The following is an 18,954-nucleotide window of genomic DNA, read 5'->3' as shown; positions in this document are numbered from 1 at the left end:
CTTGGTGAAAGTCGGGCGGGCCCGGAGAGCACCCGCAAGATAATGACGTGGCACGGCCGGGCATTCTGAGCCCTTGTCGTAAGTCCACGAGACGGGGCGACGGGGTCACTTTCGATCGTGAGTCTCTGCTCGTCTCCGCAAGCTAATAATACACTATGGTTTGGGTATTTGTTCTGAGTTGGCCTCTGGCCTTTACGCACTAACCACCACGCGAGAATAGATATGGGCCTCGACGTCGCAGTATCAGTCGAAGCTTTGTCAGACGTCCAGTTCAGCAGCGCGGCACGGTCGGATCATGCTGGCCATCTGAGGCGGTGCTGGTATTCACCCTGCGCGCAACGACCCGGAGTGCTGCGGGCGATGGGCCCAAGACCCCGGAGTGCTTAGGATGTAGACCGGCGGGGACCTCTCTGCTGAGCCTAGGTCGGGCTGCGACGTGTTGATCTTCCGAGGGCGGGCATTGACCCCAGAAAGGTGTGTCCGGCCAGAGTGATCGAGCGTGTTGGGTAACGTGGTGCACCCCTGCAGGGAAGTTATATATTCGAGTATCGTGTCCACGGTAATGGACGTTCAGACTTATATCCTGATCTTATACAACTACAAATGGATACTTGAGATATGTGGCTCCGGGTTTGCTTTCTCGCAGGGAGTCGAGGAAGGATCTCTGGGCATTTATGTTACAACATGCTTGTTAATTATAAACTGCTATTCTTTACTCTTCTACATGTTGCAAGATGCTTGGAGCTGCTTGAAGATGCTAGTCTTCGATAGGCTAGGCCTTCCCCCTCTTTTCTGGCATTCTGCAGTTCAGTCCACAGATACAAACCTTCCATTTGATACCAATGCATACTTAGTATAGATCTGATGCTTGCGAGTACTTTGGATGAGTACTCACGGTTGCTTTGCTACCCCTTTTCCCTCTTCTTCTTTCCGGTTGATGCAACCAGATGGTGGATCCCTGGAGCCAGATGTCACCGCCGATGGATGCTGCTACGTGAAGACCGCCGACGACCAGGAGTAGTTAGGAGGTCCCAGGCAGGAGGCCTTGCCTCTTCGATCGTTGTTGCTTTTGTGCTAGCCTTCTTAAGGCATCCTTGTTTAACTTATGTCTGTACTCAGATATTGTTGCTTCCGCTGACTCTTGTGTATCGAGCTTGTATTCGAGCCCCCGAGGCCCCTGGCTTGTAATATAAAGCTTGTATTATTTTATTTGTCTAGAGTTGTGTTGTGATATCTTCCCGTGAGTCCCTGATCGTGATCGTACACATTTGCGTGTATGATTAGTGTACGATTGAATCGGGGGCGTCACAGGAAACCAAGGCTGCGGAAAAAAAGAGGGCTCGCCGCCACGCAGAGACCTCGAAAGATCTCTCACGGCAGGCGATGGCTCCCAGGAGCGCCCTAGCCGCGGAGGCGAACATGCCGAGCCGGTGGAGCTGGAGTCGTTATCCCTCGACGGTATGCCCGATCAGCTCAATAAGCACCTCAATAAGCAGAAGGAGTTCATCCAAGGCTTGATGGAGTTGCTGAAGGAGAGCCTCGACGACATGCCCGCTGAGCTCAATCAGCAGGGGGAGTTGACCGCCGGCTTGGTGATGCTACTAAAGAAGAGCATTGCCTCGGAGAAGAAGGCGACCGGCGAAATCCTACGACTTCAGGAGGACAAGGCAAAGCTCTGCCACGAGATCGACCTATTGAAGGAGAAGAACGCCGGCTGGAAGAAGCTGCATGAGAATAGTAGTTCCTCAATGAAGATGCTGCAGGCCCTCGTCATGGAACAGAAGGAGAAGTTGGCGAAGCTCCGCATCGAGCACCCGGCTGCTGTCAAGGTACGTAATGCGGTCGTGGAACAGATGATGAAGGCTCGCGTCGAGAAATCCCGCGTCATGGACAGAATGAAGAAGATGGCGGAGGAGACGCGCAAGGAGATGGAGGTCGTGGAGGCGATGAAAAAGCAGTTACGACTCCGCGGGGAATTAGATCATTTGGGGTGATAATCTTCCTTCATCTTTTGATTCGGGTGTTTCGCCGCACGTGTCACGTTCTCTGCGAGGCATGAATAGAACAATGTTTTTTTGAGGGAATGAATAGAACAATGCTAACAATGAGATGACTAGCAAATTAGATCATTTTTTATCGCCATATGGCACTGGGCTGTCGTGTTTCGTGCTCCTCCGTCGCAGTACTACTCCGATGGAAAACTTGAGTATACCGCACGGTTCTTTGCTCCTCCTCGATGGGCCAATTCCAGTTCTGCCCCTAACTCGAACCCACTACTCAGTTTTGCCCCTAATTTTTAGGTATGCTCAGTTTTGCCCCTCCGCCATTAGTATCACTTATAGAAATGCCCTTTTGCGCCGTTACCGTCTGGTCAAAGGACTTTGACCACCCAGAAAAAAATAGCAAAAAAATCAAAAAAATCTGAAATTTTGTGGGATCGAAGATAGTCATGTCCGCAAGGCACGTGCAAATTTGTGTGCCATTCGGACACCCTCGAAGCTCGTGGCAAAGGAAATCATAAATTTTGTACGCATGTGAACAGTAAATTCGAAAAAATACAAAAAAATCAAAAAAATATGAAATTTTGGGGGATTGAAGATACTTAGGTGCACAAGATGTGTGCACATTTTTGTTGTGTTTGCACATCGTAGGAGCCCGTAAGAGCTCGTAGGAGCTAAACTTTGTTTTTTTCTCCGCGAGCTCCTACGATGTCCAAACACAACAAAAATGTGCACACACTTTGTGCACCTAAGTATTTTCAGTCCCACAAAATCTCATATTATTTTTGATTTTTTTTCTATTTTTTCGAATTTACTGTTCACATGCGTACAAAATTTATGATTTCCATTGCCACGAGCTCCCAGGGTGTCCGAACGGCACTGCGGGCATGACTATCTTCGATCCCACAAAAATTCAGATTTTTTTGAGTTTTTTTGCTATTATTTTCTAGGTGGTCAAAGTCCTTTGACTAGACGGTAACGGCGCAAAAGGGCATTTCTATAAGTGACACTAACGGCGGAGGGGCAAAACTGAGCATACCTAAAAATTAGGGGCAAAACTGAGTAGTGGGTTCGATTTAAGGGCATAGATGTAAATGTCCCCTCCTCGATCAGGTCATCGGCGCATTTATACGAGCAGTCAAATCACAAGGCCGCGCCTTCCAGCAGTAATAAGTCATCAAATCACAAAGGCCCTCGCCTCTCACTACAAGAATGTTGTTGATCCATGACGACTCCAAACCTTCACAGATCACTGCAAAACTATCACAAACGCACATCGATAACATTTTTGAAAATCATCATGTATTCCCTGTCATAGATTGGTCTTCGTGACGGAGGGCCAAAATCTTCACAAATTATGCTGATCCATGACGATCCTTGGCCGTCATAGAATAACATTAAGCCCTTCCAGTTCCAGTCGGGCCTAGGCCCAGCCCAGGCCTTCGTGACAACTCAAACCATCACAGAATTTCATGACATGGCTTGTATGGACATGACAGCCTTCCAGGCCCATGTTATGGCTGGCCCAATTAGACTTTTGGCCTCCTAATTTTAGCCCAATCAAATCCATTAACTTATTTCCATCAGTCCACTTCGTTGGCCCATTTCAAAAACGTTGCCTTTCTAATTTCAACCCATTTAAGCTTCAACCCATTTAAGCTTCACCATATTTTGGCCCACTGTAATTTTTTCATCTAGTACAAAATTGTTAGGCCTGCTTACTTCAATCTTGGGCCTAGCCAATTTCAGCCCAACTATAGTGCATCACCAAATCAATTTTAGCCCAGTTCTAAACGATCCCAAAATGCTATATATGAAGGTTCTGATCCAGCAACAAATCACGACACATATATGACAACATAAATTAAGTTACAACATCAAATTACATGTTCTCGTCCAACATAAATATGAAACTACAATTACTCTAGTGCCAAATACTACCTACGATAAAATGCTTGCATTCATATCCACAAACAAAATGCATGCATTTTGCAGCAGCAAAAGCATAACAGATATTGCCATCACCTTACAAAAGCATGGCACCAGCAAAAGATCACATATTGCCATCACCTTACAACAATATTGTGTTTCAACGACCACCTTACCCTGTAGCTCAACTTGATCACCTCTGGCTTAGCAAAAGGTCAACTTTTGCGTCCATCTCAGCTTGCTTATTCTTGTACTCCTCTTCTTGTCTGACCCTTGCTTGTCCTGATTCTTCTACCTTCGTAGTCAAGGTATTGACAACCTACCAAGGCTCTGCGTTCTCTTTCTTGTCTGCTGCCAGTTGCCCTTCAAGGTTGATACCACTGGTTCTCTCACACACATGCTGGATCCCAACATGCCGAAGAAACCTAAGCTTCTTGGTGTGGTGAGTGAGCACATAAGATATAACCTCAGTTGCAGAGATAGGTTGTCCATCTTTAGTAGGTTGAGAGAAATTCTTTTCCATATGAGTCTAGCAATGCAAGCAACAAACAAACATGGTTATGAGGTTATGAGACAGCTTTGCCACAAGACACATAAAGACAAACTGGGCAGAACAGCGGACTCCGATGTGCACAAGTATAATGGCATTTGGTACATCCAAATGCAATTCAAATTACTCTTACCATACCACAAAACTGCATCTGATGGCTGTACAATGTTATCCCAGCTCATACGATAAAGCTGCAGAGAATAAATGGATGCCTACAATGCAACATTTTATATAGATAGTACAAGAATTATCATAGGTATAACACTGCTCGTGTGAAATTTATGGTAGCAGCAAGCCCCTCTGACCAGCAAGATTGCAACAAAATTGTGGCCAAAAAACACATGGACCAGCAGCAGCCAAACAAACAAATAAAAATGAAACATGCACCGATACTATGACTCAACACAAAATAAATAGAAAAAAATACGCAGTAACAAACGGACCCAAAGGTCACAGACAATGCACTTTTAACCGAGCGGCCCCACTTAATTGACCAACCAAAGAAACCAACACACACATTACACACTCACACACCCAGCGATAGACACGTCAAAGGCCACACAACCCAGCCACTTGGCCCAAGCTCACCCACACTAAGCACAAGATGGACGAATGAATTCTCTTACCTAGCAGTAAACTTCCCTAAAAAAACTACTCCCTCTGATCCAAATTAATTGCCGTAGCTCTAGTACAACTTTAGTACCAAGTTGTATTAAAGCTGTGACAATTAATTTGGATCGGAGGGAGTGGTATAGACAAGCACACAACCCAGCTTGAAGGGCCCACCAAGCAGACGCAGAAACTCTGGACGCTCTCAGCATTATCCTAGCAAGCCACACTTAAATTTGGAGGAGATAGGTGAGCTCCCTTGTTTGATCACATGTATGTATGTGATTTACAGATGAAGACATCTAACTATGAAAAAGATTATGTTCAAGTAATCTTCTAAGAAATCATGAAAACAAATGTAGCATGTGCATACACAATACGCATCATGAAAACTGCCCAAAAATGGATAAAAATAAATTGAACCCATGTATGAATTGTTGTCTTTGTAGGTAAGATATGAAGATTTCATAAATCATTCAACGGTTGTCAAGTGGTCATATTCATGTAAGAAGCAAAGAATAGTACAGAAAAAATCTAGTCATTTCATTAAAGTGATATGTGCTCAATTGTTTCAAAGTCAAATTATTCTTCTACCTTTCTTTAGGCTGACTTTATAAATTACTGACTATTGTACTACTGGATCTATTAAAAAAAAGTAAGCACTGTTATATGGTTATCACTCCTCGAACCTTGACTTAAAATGGCAGATTGTAGTTGTACGATATCTGTGTACCCTTTCTTCTTGTTGTAGTGGCACTCCTTGAACAAATGCAATGCAGTGTGTTTTTCATCTTTGTATTTTCTCCCTGAAAATGGCATATATGCAGGATGCACCGTTGCTTCAGATTTAGTAACTATGAAGAAAGAACATATACAATACCAAAAGTGAACTTTACTTTATCCATTTGTTCAGGATAAGTTTATCTATGCACTAGTAGATGATCCCATAGGCTTAATTAGTTGACAATATAGCAGATAAACACATGAACAATGGTAAGGAACATTTTCACATGCATAAACAACTCTATGCAGGTAATATTCTTTATCTATTTCTTTTGCTATTCAACACAAGAAAAGTTACTGCAGATGGTTGTGCGCACACTGTTCAAGAAGGCGCTATTAGGCGCTCGCCTAGGCGCGCTTAAGCGCTGGGCGTTGGCATAGCGCCTCGCTTTGGCCCTAGGCGCTCAAAAAAGCGGCCGGCGAGGTCCTCCGGCGAGAAATCAGCCTCTCCGGCGAGGAATCAGCTTTCTGAGGTGAGAAATCAGTCTCCCCGGCGAGGATTCGACCTCCCCTGCGAGGATTCATCCTCGCCGACGAGGGATTCAACTGCCCCGACGACAAATCGAGCTTCTCCGGCGAGGGATTGAGCTTCTCCGGCGAGGGATCGAGCTTCTCCGACAAGGCACAGAGGAAGAGGGAGGGAGGCAGCCTCGTGCAACGAGACAGAAAGGACGAGGGGGGGAGGCGGCGTGAGGAGGAAACCTAAATTTCCTATCGACTGCAGCAGACGAGAGCTTTTAGTAGGAGGATATGAAGATGGGCCTATGGTTTAGTGGGCTAGCCCAGCCCATCTAGCTTATTTCTTCACGTTACAGTACTAACGCCTAATTGCGCCTAATTTCGCCTAATCACGCCTAAGCTAGGAAAGCGCAAGTAGGTGCCCAAACGCATAATTAGCGCCTAAGCTAGGAAAACGCAAAATGAGTGAATCTACACTCTAAAGTACATCTATATACATCCGTATGTAGTCCGCATTGAAATCTCTAAAAAGACTTATATTTAGGAATGGAGGGAGTACATACCATAACCATGACTTGAAGGATATCAAGAATGGATGTTCACAAAATTAAGCATATATTATGATTGAATTGCTAAATTCAGAATCTACACAGAAAGATGCAGTCAATGTGATCTAAAATTAAGATTTAGATCAAGCATATATAATTGATTTGCCGAATTCAGATTCTGAATTTCATCTTATTGTTAAATGTAGATTAAAGTCAGTACAATAACAACTGAAGAGGCTGGTTGTCATCACATTCCTCGTTCACCATCTGGTTGTGCTCAGGCTGGGCAACGAGATCACTTCCATTGGCCAAAGAGGTGTTTTCAACACAATGGACGAGGTCGTCATCTTCTAAAAGAAGGCAGTAAGTGAGAGTGCATTGATCATATAATAAAATCTAATAAACAAGGCTCACTATTTGAAAACAGATAAACCTTCAATACTGGATAATTACAACATATGCAGCATGAAATTACTTAAAAAACTACACATCTAGCTATTCCACTAAAACAGGCATAATTTTATGGATATTCGCTAATCTATGTCCAAAGAAAGAATATGATATTAAAAGGAACAAAGTGCAATGAAGCCAAATTAAGGTTTAGATTAGGCATATATGATTGAATTTCTCAACTCCGGTTCTAAAATTTCATCTCATGGCTAATTCCTATGTTTTTTTTAACAAAAGTGTAGATAAAAGTCAGTTCAATAGCAACTGAACAAACTGGTTGTCATCGCCTTTCTCATTCACCATATGGTTGTCCTCATCAGGGGCATTGAGGTCACTGCCATTGGCCATACATGTGATGGCATCACGATGGACAAGGTCATCATTTTCCAAACGAGGCAGTCAATGTATCATACAATAAAAACTAATAGATAGGGCTCACTAGTTGAAAACAATTTAATCTACAATACCAGCCATTTATAACATATGTAACATGAAATTACTTAGAAAACTATTGCTACCAGGAGGAAATAGATAGACATCTAGCTATTCCACTGAAACAGGAATAATTTCAACTAGTTGCATCATCAAACTAGATGGAAGAAAAATATATGTCATGTAATGGTGTATATTAGACTGTGTTATATGCTAGTATTGTTGTGTCAATCTGCTGTGTGCCACAATATGATCAAGATTTACAGGTGAAGAATAGACATCACTATGTTTTAGGCAACATAGGTAATACTCTCGAGTCGGGGAGCAAAAAGACTGTAAAGAAAGAGCGCAAAAGTCAAGTTAAGTAGTTTCTTAAATTGCGCCACAACACCAGACTATAAATATATCAGTTTAGGCTGTGGTCGGAACAAAGGGAAGGGAAACACGGAAATGAAAAGGAACGGAGGTGCATAACATACAAAAGGAAAAGATTGTATAGATGTGCAGAACTGGAGTTCTGAACATAGGGAAAGAAACCAAGAGAGATCAATTCACATGGCCCTGCTGATGATTTTAAAAGGTTTAACGAATCAAGTCTGATCCTGCCTTGTGAATCTTGGTCCTGACATGTACAAATCAACCTCACATTGGGCCCAATGGTGCATGAGTCAGCAGCTTTTCATTGTGCTGCCTTGGGCCCGTGAGAAACAAGAGATTGCAGTGGATGTTTATTTTCCTCTGAAAACGCAGGTAGGGGAACCTTTCCAAACGATTGATACAGAAAGATTCCTTGTACTGAACAGCCTAAAAGCTAACAATTCCTTAGGAACAAGTTTCTTTCAGTTTTCCGGTAGCTAATCGATCATGTCTTACATACACAGAGTGCAACCGTGGCTGGGCAGCGCCAAGGAAAGCAGACGTACGTGTGGCTTGATGCTGGAAAGGACTAGAAACTCAGTTCCAACTCCCACTAGGATCTGGACTATGGCCAAAGTACTCCTCACAGGAACACATGCGCCAAATATGCAGGTTCACACATGACACATGCTCAGAGCATGTGTCTACATTACATACGGTGCTTACCTAAGGCCGGTGCTAACCCAAAGGTCAGTAGGTGAGCACGTGACTTTGTCGCGCTCAATATGAAGGTGCAATGCTTCATGGTGATATATAGTTAGTTCACTTGTCGCTTTGTATTTTATTTTTCTGTGAATCACTCTCGCTTAGATACCTCTGTGCTTTAATATTTGTAACTCAGGCCACAACTTGCGTGATTAATGTCGATCTAATTAACCTGTCTTGTCCATATGTAACCTTCGTTCCTTAGTTCTTACTACTATACATCGACGCGCACAGGCTGTAACTGTCAGAGTATACCTACGCCAACATTATGCTACAAATACCTTAGAGGTCTAGTACTTAATTAGAGGATTGCTTATTCATAGGAACGAACAGAGCTCTAATGAAACACAAGCACTAGCAAATGAAATCAAACTACACATACATGTGTACGAGCAGTAGATAGGCAACCGTGAGGTGGGTTAGTGCGCATCTAGGGTTTGGTGGAGGCGGAGGGGAATGGTGAGGGAGACGTAGCCAGACCGGATCCAGAAGGGGGGCATGGAGGTGGACTGCTGGCCGGCATTGGAGGCGGCGAGGTGGGGTCGTGACCGGCGGTGGAGGTGGAGTCGCGGCCGTCCGATGGTGGCGGGAGCGAGCCGCTTGGTCAAGGGGTCTGTGGAGGCTGCGGGGGATGGGAGGAAGTAGCCGGCGGTTGAGGCGGAAGGGCGCGGTGGAGTTGGAGCTGAGGCCTGCTGCGGAGGTGGGGTGGAGGTGGAGCCGTGGCCTGCGGCGGAGGTGGAGTCGTGGCCGGCGGTGGAGGTGGAAGGGGGATTTGGGCGATTTGGGGACTCGGGGCGGGGTGTGGCGTGGGGTTATGGAGTTTCTGTGCGTCAATTACTAAAATACCCTTCGTATAGAGTAGTGTAGTAGTACTACCGTAATTTTTGGCAACCTGAACATGGGTAATAGGGTCAATTCACGTCGGTGCTTTTTTGGCTTGGCGCCGTTTGCGGCGAAAACTGAACGCGTGCGCGCGGGTTTTCTTGCCTCCGATATATTGAACTTTCTTTTTCGAGGGGAATTGAATATACGTAAAGAAGTCTAGAAGATATACTCCCTCGGTTCATGAACACAAGACCTTCTAGAGATTTCATTATGAATTACATATAAAGCAAAATAAATGAATTTATACTTTAAAAATATATCTATATATATCTTTATGTACTTCATAGTGGAATCTCTAAAAGGTCTTATATTTAAGAATATTAGAGTATTACACAAGCACGTTATATTTGACATTTCTTATACTATGTTCTATAAATAATTACTACTCCCTCCGTAAAGTAAGAGTGTTTAGATCACTATTATTAAGAGGGTACGGTTTAATCTCAACTCTTTCGGCTCTTGTGTGCCTGCATAGCCATCTAGGATGAATGTCGACTTGTTTGTCAAAAAAAGGATGAATGCCCACCCGATTACTCCTCAACGCATGCTTAATTACCCCTCGACACACTAGGTCGTGCCTTTGTTATCCCTTAGCATACGAGATTGCGACTTGATTACCCCTCAATGTCGGCTCAACTACCCATCGGTGTCGGCTTGATTGCCCATCGGCACATGAGACCACAAATTGATCACCCCTCGGCATAGCAGACTGTGGCTTTATTACCCCTCGACGCTGGCTTTATTACACCGTGTCAGCTTGATTACCCATCAATGTCGGCTTGTTTGCCCATTGGCACACGAGACCACAGATTGATCACCCCTTGGCATAGTAGACTGCGATTTTATTACCCCTCGACACTAGCTTGATTACACCGTGTCAGCTTGATTACCCCTCGACACAGTAGATCAAGAATTGATTACCTCTCGACGCACCATATCGATAAGACGACACTAAGCGGCCTTCCTAAGGAGGATCATAGAAGGCGGTAATGGGATCGAGTCATCCCACACTCGGATGTTGAAGGGAGAATAGGTGATTGGTGTCGACCGTCGATCGAACAACAAGGGTTCAACCCACACGCTCCTTGAGGTCCTTGATTATTGTGCCCATGCCAACGGTATGGAACTGAATAACCGAAGAAGATAAAATCTAGCTTGATTACTCCTCGACACACCAGATGGCAGTAAGGGAGAGATCATAGGGCAGCTTCCTTACAGCGGTTGAACACACTGATGCTTTACTCCATGAGGGAAGGAGAGGAGGAAAACCACTAGTCGCCCCATAAGAGTCCCCTCTCCTCCCCACCACCATCGGCGACCGCCTCCCTTGTAGTCACCATTGCTCATCGCTATTCCAGGGCAAAGGTGTGCTTCATTGTGTGCTAGTTTCGACATTTAAACAAAATCACAATGTGATACACAGTCAGGCTTGCCAATCTATGTTAGTTCGGAACGCTTATATTGCTTTCAATACCTGTTGATTCGGTATGTTAAGAGAATCAACGATTTTACCTAGCTTATTAGCCTTCACAAATCACAAGGAAGAGAAAATCCATGAACAATGCAACTTAGAGGAAGGTGAATCCGGTGTAAAAAAATTAGAAAGAAACCAACGCCCATCGCAGATGTGAAGTTTTTTTTCGAGGGGCACATGTGAAACTACGAACAGTGCACATAGATGCTCTCCCGCCTATTTTTTGACGGACCGCGCGCTCAATCTTCGGCTTAGATTCTCTAACTTGCTTATAGCAAGTCAGAGGCAGCCTTGAGGCAGCTGGATGCTGTTTCTTTTCCATCGTGTGTCCCCTGCTCTGTTTCATGTTTCCTTCCCTCACACAACACAGTTCAGCCAGGCCAGCCCACATAAGCGACAAGGGAGGCCCATCCGGGAGCAAACAGCCCAGCTGCAGCGACAAGTGCATCTATGGACAGTTAACTGAATGTAAACAGCAGAATAGAATAGAACATATTCAGACTGGATAGAAACCTGTAAAAATACTCCGTTTTCAACCAGAATTCAACCAAAATCAACCAGAATACAAACATTAGTCATGATACAAATAACCATAATAACCTCCAACAAAATATAGTACTAGAGCTGCAGGTTCTACACAAAAGAACACCATTTTGCAGTGTTTTTCACAAATTTCTTCAAGCTGAACATATTCAGGCCAAAAGAAGAAGATGGACTATCTTCTTCTTGTCATGAAATAGGAACCTAAAGAAGATCTCCAAAATCCATATCATCAATTCCATTAGAACCCTGCAAAGAAAGAGGATCAAAATGAAACATTGGAATAGAATAGTAGTTTAGAGAAGATACAACAACATTTATAGTACCATTAGCAAGTCTGTGTAGCTCCTGAATGCATTGCTGGCATTATTAGCATTTTCAGTTGTTGCTTGAGTTTCTCCACCAACTTGATTCTCTTTCTCTTGCTGCTGCACAAAGAAACCCAACAAATTTATATATGATGTAGTAATAAATAAGTACACTAAATTGCAAGAATTTTCAGCAACATACGCTAGATTCCTTTGGGTCTTTCTTTTTGTACTTGCGTGTCTTCTCGATCCAAGGTTTATGTCTCTTTGAACTTTTCGGTTGAACCTCTTTTTTCTTGAGGCGTGCAGAACTAAGCAAACCCTCATCTTGTTGAACATTAGGCCGCACATTAGAGGATTCACTCAAAATACTTCTAGATATCCTCAGTTTTTCCCGTACTTGCTTGGCAAGGATGTCCAATGCATTGTCCACCAACAAGATACATTCCGGATCGCTTGCGGCTTCACTTGCAAAATCATGAAATTTGTGAGAAACAAACTTGTAGCGCAACATAGCATCCAATTTTGGATCTTCAATTATATCCCTTCCTTTGGTATCTTGTATAGTTTCAGATTTTGCTTCTCGGGTCCATCTCTTTAAAAGATAATGGTTTGGCAATAACTTGATATTCATCAAGTCAAGAACTTTTAAAGCATGCACACACAATACTTCGGTCCTTTTAAACTGAAAACAGCTACAAGAAGCCGTTTGCTCCAAGGGATCACCGACAACTATGCGCTCTAGTTCGGAACTCAAATCACCATTAGCCCTCACAATTGTAACAGCATATGTATTATCTCCATCCAATGCTCTACTACATGCAGCCATGGATCTTCTATATTCAGATTTGAATGCTTCAAATATGGTCGGTGTGTAAGCTTCGCTTGTTTGCAACAACATAGGAGTCTCCATCCCTATTCTAGGCAGCTTTTTAGTAGCTTCAAATTCTGCATCTAGCTCCTTGTTTCTTTTTCCTCGCACAGCCCTTTCAAAATGTTTTAAGAAGCGAATGATGTCAAAATCTGATTTGAGATGTTTTTTCAAATCACTATTGAAACTCTCACTTAATTGTGTGCTTCTCATTCCCAATGTGAAAACATCCCTCATGTAACATTCAGTCCACTTTTCTTTTAACTTGTAGATGCTATCTAGCCATGAGGCCTTCTTCTTATCCACCTTATTTCTCATGATGTCAAATGCCTCTTCAAAGGCTGCCTTGTCCTCAATATTATACATACAAGCGCTGAAATCTAAGAGGATATGAGGTTCTTCATCTTCCTCTTTTTTTGATTCTTCAACTTTGCTATTGCACAAGTGCTTGACGGCATTTTGCATGATGTGGTAGGTGCACAAGCCATGCCATGCTTGGGTGAAAACATCCCCAACAGCCAATCCCATTGCCGTGTCTTGATCGGTAAATATAGCTCTAGGTTGCTTTCCGTTGTGTGCCTCTACAAAAGCCTCAAATAACCATTTGAAAGAGCCACGTGTTTCATCAAACAAAAGAGCAGCACCAAAAATAACGGTCTCTCTAAAATGATTGAATCCGACGAAAACACCAAAAGGCCTATATTCTTTGTTTGTGCCAAAAGTAGTGTCAAAGGCGATAACATCTCCAAAGTATGCATAATCAATGCACATCTTTGCATCAGCCCAGAATATAGTACTTATTTGTTCTTCGGAATCCAATTGTAAAGTATACTGGAAAGACGGATTCTCAGCCTGACCATATGCTAACTCTCTTTGGCGCCTGCTCTGCAAGTGATTTTGTTGAAAATACTTCAACATGCTTCCCGCCTGACCATATGCTAACTCTCTTTGGCGCCTGCTCTGCAAGTGATTTTTGTGATCACGAGGCGTGTAGCTGAGATTCATTGGCCCCCCAACAAGGCGACTAGCCAAGTCATGTGCATGCCTTGGCCTAATTCCAGAGTCATCGGCAGCCTCAATTTCAACGGCTTGCAATTCTGAAATCCTCCGTTGTGATGACATCAAATGGAAAGTTTGTGGTAAGTAGACACCATGATTGTGAGCAAGCACTACCTCCACCACTTCATAATGTCCTGCCACTCGATCTAATGAAAGACACATATGGACATCACAATCTGTTCTTGTTTCAGCTCTAGGGTTCTTTGTGAGATGATCCCTCTTGTCTTGTACTCGACGACCCTCCTTTGCACACACATATCTACATGAAGTTACCATTCCATCAATTTTACTTTTCCAGCTTGACCTTTTTCTGACCTCAAAACCTGCCCGGCCTCCATAGTTAACCCAAAATGACCATGCCTCAGCCAAGTCTGTGAATTTCTGACCAACTTGAGGTAAGGACGTACGAACCACATTCTCCCTGCACCAAAATAAATATATAGGTAATTCTAGTGTAAGCCTAACTTGCTATAGATCTAGATGTCAGCAAAGAAATTCCAGTGTAAGCCTAACTTACTTGTTGGTTTCTGCCATTATCTCTTAATTTGAAGACATGAACCCAATAATTACTGCAGGAATCATGAACAAATACAAGTAAGAAAATTTCCAATTTGTGAAGAAAATACAAGACAAAGAGGGGGGATTTGTGGTTGCTACCTGTAATCTGGAAGGAGGAGGAGGAGGAACGATGGCTGGAATCGATCGCCAAAAGTTTTCCTCGATCGGCCAGCTGATTTCCTTGGAGTTGCCGCAGCGATCGCCTAAAGCTGAGACAGCGCGCGACAGAGCAGCGCAGCACACGTTTCCCCGCCAAAATCCTCTCGTGCTCCCGCCTGAAGTTTTGTTTTCTCTCCATTGTGTTGAAGTAGGCCTTTAGGTGGGCTATGAAATCTGGGCTGGGCTGCTTATTTTAGGCTGAGTGAGGGATCGAAAGAAGCAGCCGACCGATCGAGAACGAGCGGCATCTGGCGTGCGCTGGGCTGCCTCTGACTTGCTATAAGCAAGTTAGAGAATCTGAGCCGCTCAATCTTTCCATGGCCTGCCCCATATTTTGATGTGGACCCACTTGCGCATTGAGATGGGAAAAGAGGTGACCGCCCTTGTCAGGTCTCCTCCTTTGTTCTTCCCCTCTCCCAAAACGAGCGCCGCCAGAGTTCCAAAATCCCCCCTTCTCAAGCTGATCTCTCCGCACCCTCTTCCCCCTCCCCAGATCAGAGCCTCGGCCCGCCCCCGCACGCTCTTCGCCCCCTTCTCCGCCTATAGGGCTCGATCCACGGCACAATCGCCATCCCACGTCGATCTCGGTGACCCCGCTGCGCCGCCCGTGGAGATTGACCATACTGCCAAGCCCGCGGTGACAGCACCGTACTCCGCCTATTCGATGCCGACCGGTAGCACGCAAGGAAATGGCGGTGCCGGACGCGCGCGTCGCTGATGGTCAGGCTGCCGAGGCAAAGGTTGGAGTCGCTCTTGCAGGAACTCTGGCGGACACTTCGGGCTGGGCGACTTCGATCTCGGCGTCTCACTTCCTGATGTAGCCACCGACTCCGAGGCGCATACAGGGACAACAAGGGCGGTGACAACAACGGCGATGTGGTTCAATGGTGTGTGACTTAGACTACGCGACAAATCAGGTATGGCAACAACGAGATTTGGGACTTCGAGAGTCTGAAATTCAGACCACAAGGCACTAATTAATTGCATTAATTGGTGTGTAAACGTTGACGAGTTGTGGTAAATCAACAAAGCTATCGTTATTTCAGGTTTCTATCGGTTAGACATATAGATCTGAGTTGGATACCTTGTTTCCCCTGCTAGTTAAACGGTACTCCCATATTACTGTTGTTCTAATATTTGTTTGTGGTCCGTCTGTGTGGTGAGTGATGACTGGGACTAGTAAGGAACTTGTGAACATCTGGAGTCAGATAGTCTACCATGGAAATACGCCCTTTTATTAGAAGCAGGATCAGTTGCAGTGAAGTTGTTCAAAATAAAAATGTTGCCTCTGTTATGGTGGGACAATGGAATGCGATGATTCAGGATAAACGTATAATTAGTATTTATATACCAGGAATAGAACTACTGCTAACAGAGGACGCCGACTGAGGATCTGTATAGCATGTGCAATCATTGTTCTATTTTACACACACCTTTTTCATTTAGAATGTCTGCAGAACATCTCAGGTCACTTGGTTTTAGTTTTCTTGAGTTATAGGAGGAAGAGCATGCAGTACTTCATTTTGCTGTGAAGCTGTACCAATGATCTTCTTAAATATAGGTTTAAATCACTCGAGTGTCGAGTCTGACAAGATTGAAAAGTCTGTATGTCAAGATAGTGCAGGTATGCCTTTACTAAATGCGCTTAATACCGTTGGCAGTGCGTAGTTTATTCAAATATGGCCAGCTAAAATGTTCATTCAAATATGGCCAGCTAAAATAACCATGCAGTGGATATGAACAAACAATTGTCTTAGTTACTGATTCTATTCCCTTATGATGTTGTTATGATTCAATGAACAATCATTATGGTTCCATCACTTATGCACGCATCCTGCTAGCTTTCCAACAGTTGTGCTTTATATTTGTGGCATTGCATAAATTTGTGAATTTGGAGTTCATGGTGATCAGGGTTGTTTATACTTGGCGCCCCTTTAATATGTACCGTTGCACCTTGAATCGAGATAACTTTTGCAATATTCACTGCAAGCGTGCCGTTTCCAACAAAATAATTGTCTGATATTGTTTAACACTCCAATCATTTAACAATTTACTATGGCCGTGACCTATATATCAATATATGTACTGTCATGCTGCTCTCTTGCGAGCCCTTTGGACGAAATATATAATGTTTCAAATCTACATTCTGATTGTACTTAAGAAAAACATTTGACATATGTTTTCCTTATATTAGCATACATGTAATTGATAATTTTTTCTGGAAAAAGGGGAACACACAATCCAGTAAATTTGTAATATTATGTCAACACAAGAAGATATGGTTACATGCATGGATTTCGAGTCGCTCGACTAGTCGCGACTAGTCGACGACTAGTCTATGAGTCACAAAAATATGGTCGACTCAGCTTAGTGTCGAGAGTCGCGACTAGTCACAACGCAGGTTCGACTTCTTCCGAGTCGCTGCCCCAGAGCGACTCGCATGAGTCGCGACTCGAAAACCATGGTTACATGTTACAAGTTTGCATCTACTCCCTCCGTTAGATATATTGAGATTTCAATCTGGACTACATACGGATGTATATAGACGTATGTAGTCCATATTGAAATCTCTAAAAAGACTTGTATTTAGGAACGGAGGGAGTATGTGCACACCAGTAGAACTAAGCAGTTCTCAATATATCTGACGGCTCTGCACCAAAGCAAATGTAGTGGGGCTGTGTGGTATACTTCCCTTTACTGAACTGATATTACTATGTTAGTTCTCCATGTCCATGATTGCTGTGTTACCGCTAATATGATGTAGCATTTTGTGTTCTGCCAAAAATAATTTTCATGTTTTATCGAAGTGCTAAACTTGTGACCATTATTTTCAGCCTCATGCTGTAAGCTCATCAGATGGTCCTCTCAAGACTTGGATCGGCAACTTGATGCAAGTGATCAAGGGATGTTTGGAATGTATACTGCTCAAATGCTAACACTGTGTTGCTGTGTAGTTAATTAGCATTATAGTTGAAGTGTTTTGGTCTAGCAACTCTAGTTGATTTGTGGTCTAGTCTATAGCAGATTGTTTATGCAGATTGAAGTGTTCTAGCAATTTAGCAACTTAGGCTAGCCTTTCTTTGAATTTATGGCCAGTATGAATATGATGTATAATGATTTTTCGCTAATTTATAAATTATTTGATTTATGGCTGATATTAATCCAGATTTCGGTTGTTTTTACTTTGGTTGTGATTGTTAGTTGCACCGTATTCCTATTCTACATAAATTCTTGATCTGAATCCAAATTTATACATTTCAAATTATGGATGAAATGAATCAAACACAGTCCCAACAAGCTGGGATGCTTGCAAGTTGCGCACCTAGCCCACAGGCGCAGCTCCTCCGCGTGGAGCCGCTGTGGTGGCTGGTTGTGCTGTCGTGTTAGCCTAGTGATGATGTATGAGATTTCTTTGAGCACATAGTGCTGGCGACTCCTATTTGGGGCATAGCGTGTAATCCTTCTGGTCGTTGCTCCAGACTGCGTTTTCTTTTCTTGTGTTTTCTCTTTCGCTTTTCTTTCACTCTTGTTCTTTTTCTTTTTCTTCATTTTCTTTTTTGATTTTCGTTTTTTTTCTTTGTTTCTCTTTTTTTTCATTTCCTTCCAATTTTCATTTCGCGAACATCTTTCAATTTTGTTATCATTTCTAGAAATCATGAATATTTTTTTAATGTGCAAACATTTTTTTTGAAACATGTGGACATTTTTTATGAATTGGTGAACATTGTTTGAATCGATGAACAAATTTTTAAATTCATGAACATTTTTTGTTTAGATGTTTTTGAAATGCATGAACATTTCTCTGAATTCATGTTTTTTTGAATTAGCCAACATTTATTAAATCAATGCACTTTTTTGAAATTTGAGAATAATTATTTAAATTTTGTGAATATTTTTGCAATTCGTGGACATTTCTTGAAATTCATGAACATGTTTGGAATACTTAAAATATTTTTTTCATAATTATGAACATTTTTTTGATTTCCCGAACTTTTTTTCAAAGCCGTGAACATTTTCGGAACATGTGAACCTTTGTTTCCAAAACCACGAACATTTTTTTAATCCGCGAAGATTTATTATTTCTTGAAAGAAATTCAGAATCCTGAACATTAATTGAATTCACTATCATTTTATGATTTCTTGAACATTTTTTTCCAAAATCCACATTATTTTGAATTTTGAAACTTTGTTGAAATCCAGAATTATTTTTAAAAATCA

At 42.9% G+C, this 18,954-nt stretch overlaps 1 protein-coding gene and 2 long non-coding RNA genes across 5 annotated transcripts; 1 reads left to right on the top strand and 2 right to left on the bottom strand.

The window, feature by feature from the left end:
- Positions 1 to 3,848: 3,848 nt before the first annotated feature.
- On the bottom strand, positions 3,849 to 9,645 carry LOC119278088. 2 transcript variants are annotated; one of them, XR_005137530.1, is made up of 2 exons: positions 9,265 to 9,645; positions 3,849 to 7,228 (listed from the first exon to the last, which is right to left on the bottom strand). It is a non-coding gene; the product is annotated as an uncharacterized LOC119278088 (long non-coding RNA). The 2 variants fall into 2 exon arrangements; XR_005137531.1 differs by having other exon boundaries at positions 3,849 to 7,225.
- Positions 9,646 to 11,743: 2,098 nt separating this feature from the next.
- LOC119281951 (protein FAR1-RELATED SEQUENCE 5-like) lies at positions 11,744 to 14,434 on the bottom strand. 2 transcript variants are annotated; one of them, XM_037562340.1, is made up of 3 exons: positions 12,292 to 14,434; positions 12,108 to 12,209; positions 11,744 to 12,030 (listed from the first exon to the last, which is right to left on the bottom strand). In XM_037562340.1, exons 1-3 carry the CDS (start codon positions 14,293 to 14,295, stop codon positions 11,986 to 11,988), a joined length of 2,151 nt encoding a protein of 716 aa, XP_037418237.1. In that variant the 5' UTR covers positions 14,296 to 14,434; the 3' UTR covers positions 11,744 to 11,985. The 2 variants fall into 2 exon arrangements, with proteins under 2 accessions (XP_037418237.1, XP_037418238.1); XM_037562341.1 differs by having other exon boundaries at positions 12,108 to 12,206.
- Positions 14,435 to 15,110: 676 nt separating this feature from the next.
- LOC119278087 lies at positions 15,111 to 17,901 on the top strand. Its single transcript, XR_005137529.1, has 2 exons — positions 15,111 to 15,653; positions 17,571 to 17,901. It is a non-coding gene; the product is annotated as an uncharacterized LOC119278087 (long non-coding RNA).
- Positions 17,902 to 18,954: the final 1,053 nt, after the last annotated feature.

The sequence above is a fragment of the Triticum dicoccoides genome, chromosome 3B (assembly GCF_002162155.2).
Source record: "Triticum dicoccoides isolate Atlit2015 ecotype Zavitan chromosome 3B, WEW_v2.0, whole genome shotgun sequence".
Taxonomy (NCBI): Eukaryota; Viridiplantae; Streptophyta; class Magnoliopsida; order Poales; family Poaceae; genus Triticum; species Triticum dicoccoides.
This window is presented reverse-complemented; position numbering and strand designations above follow the sequence as displayed.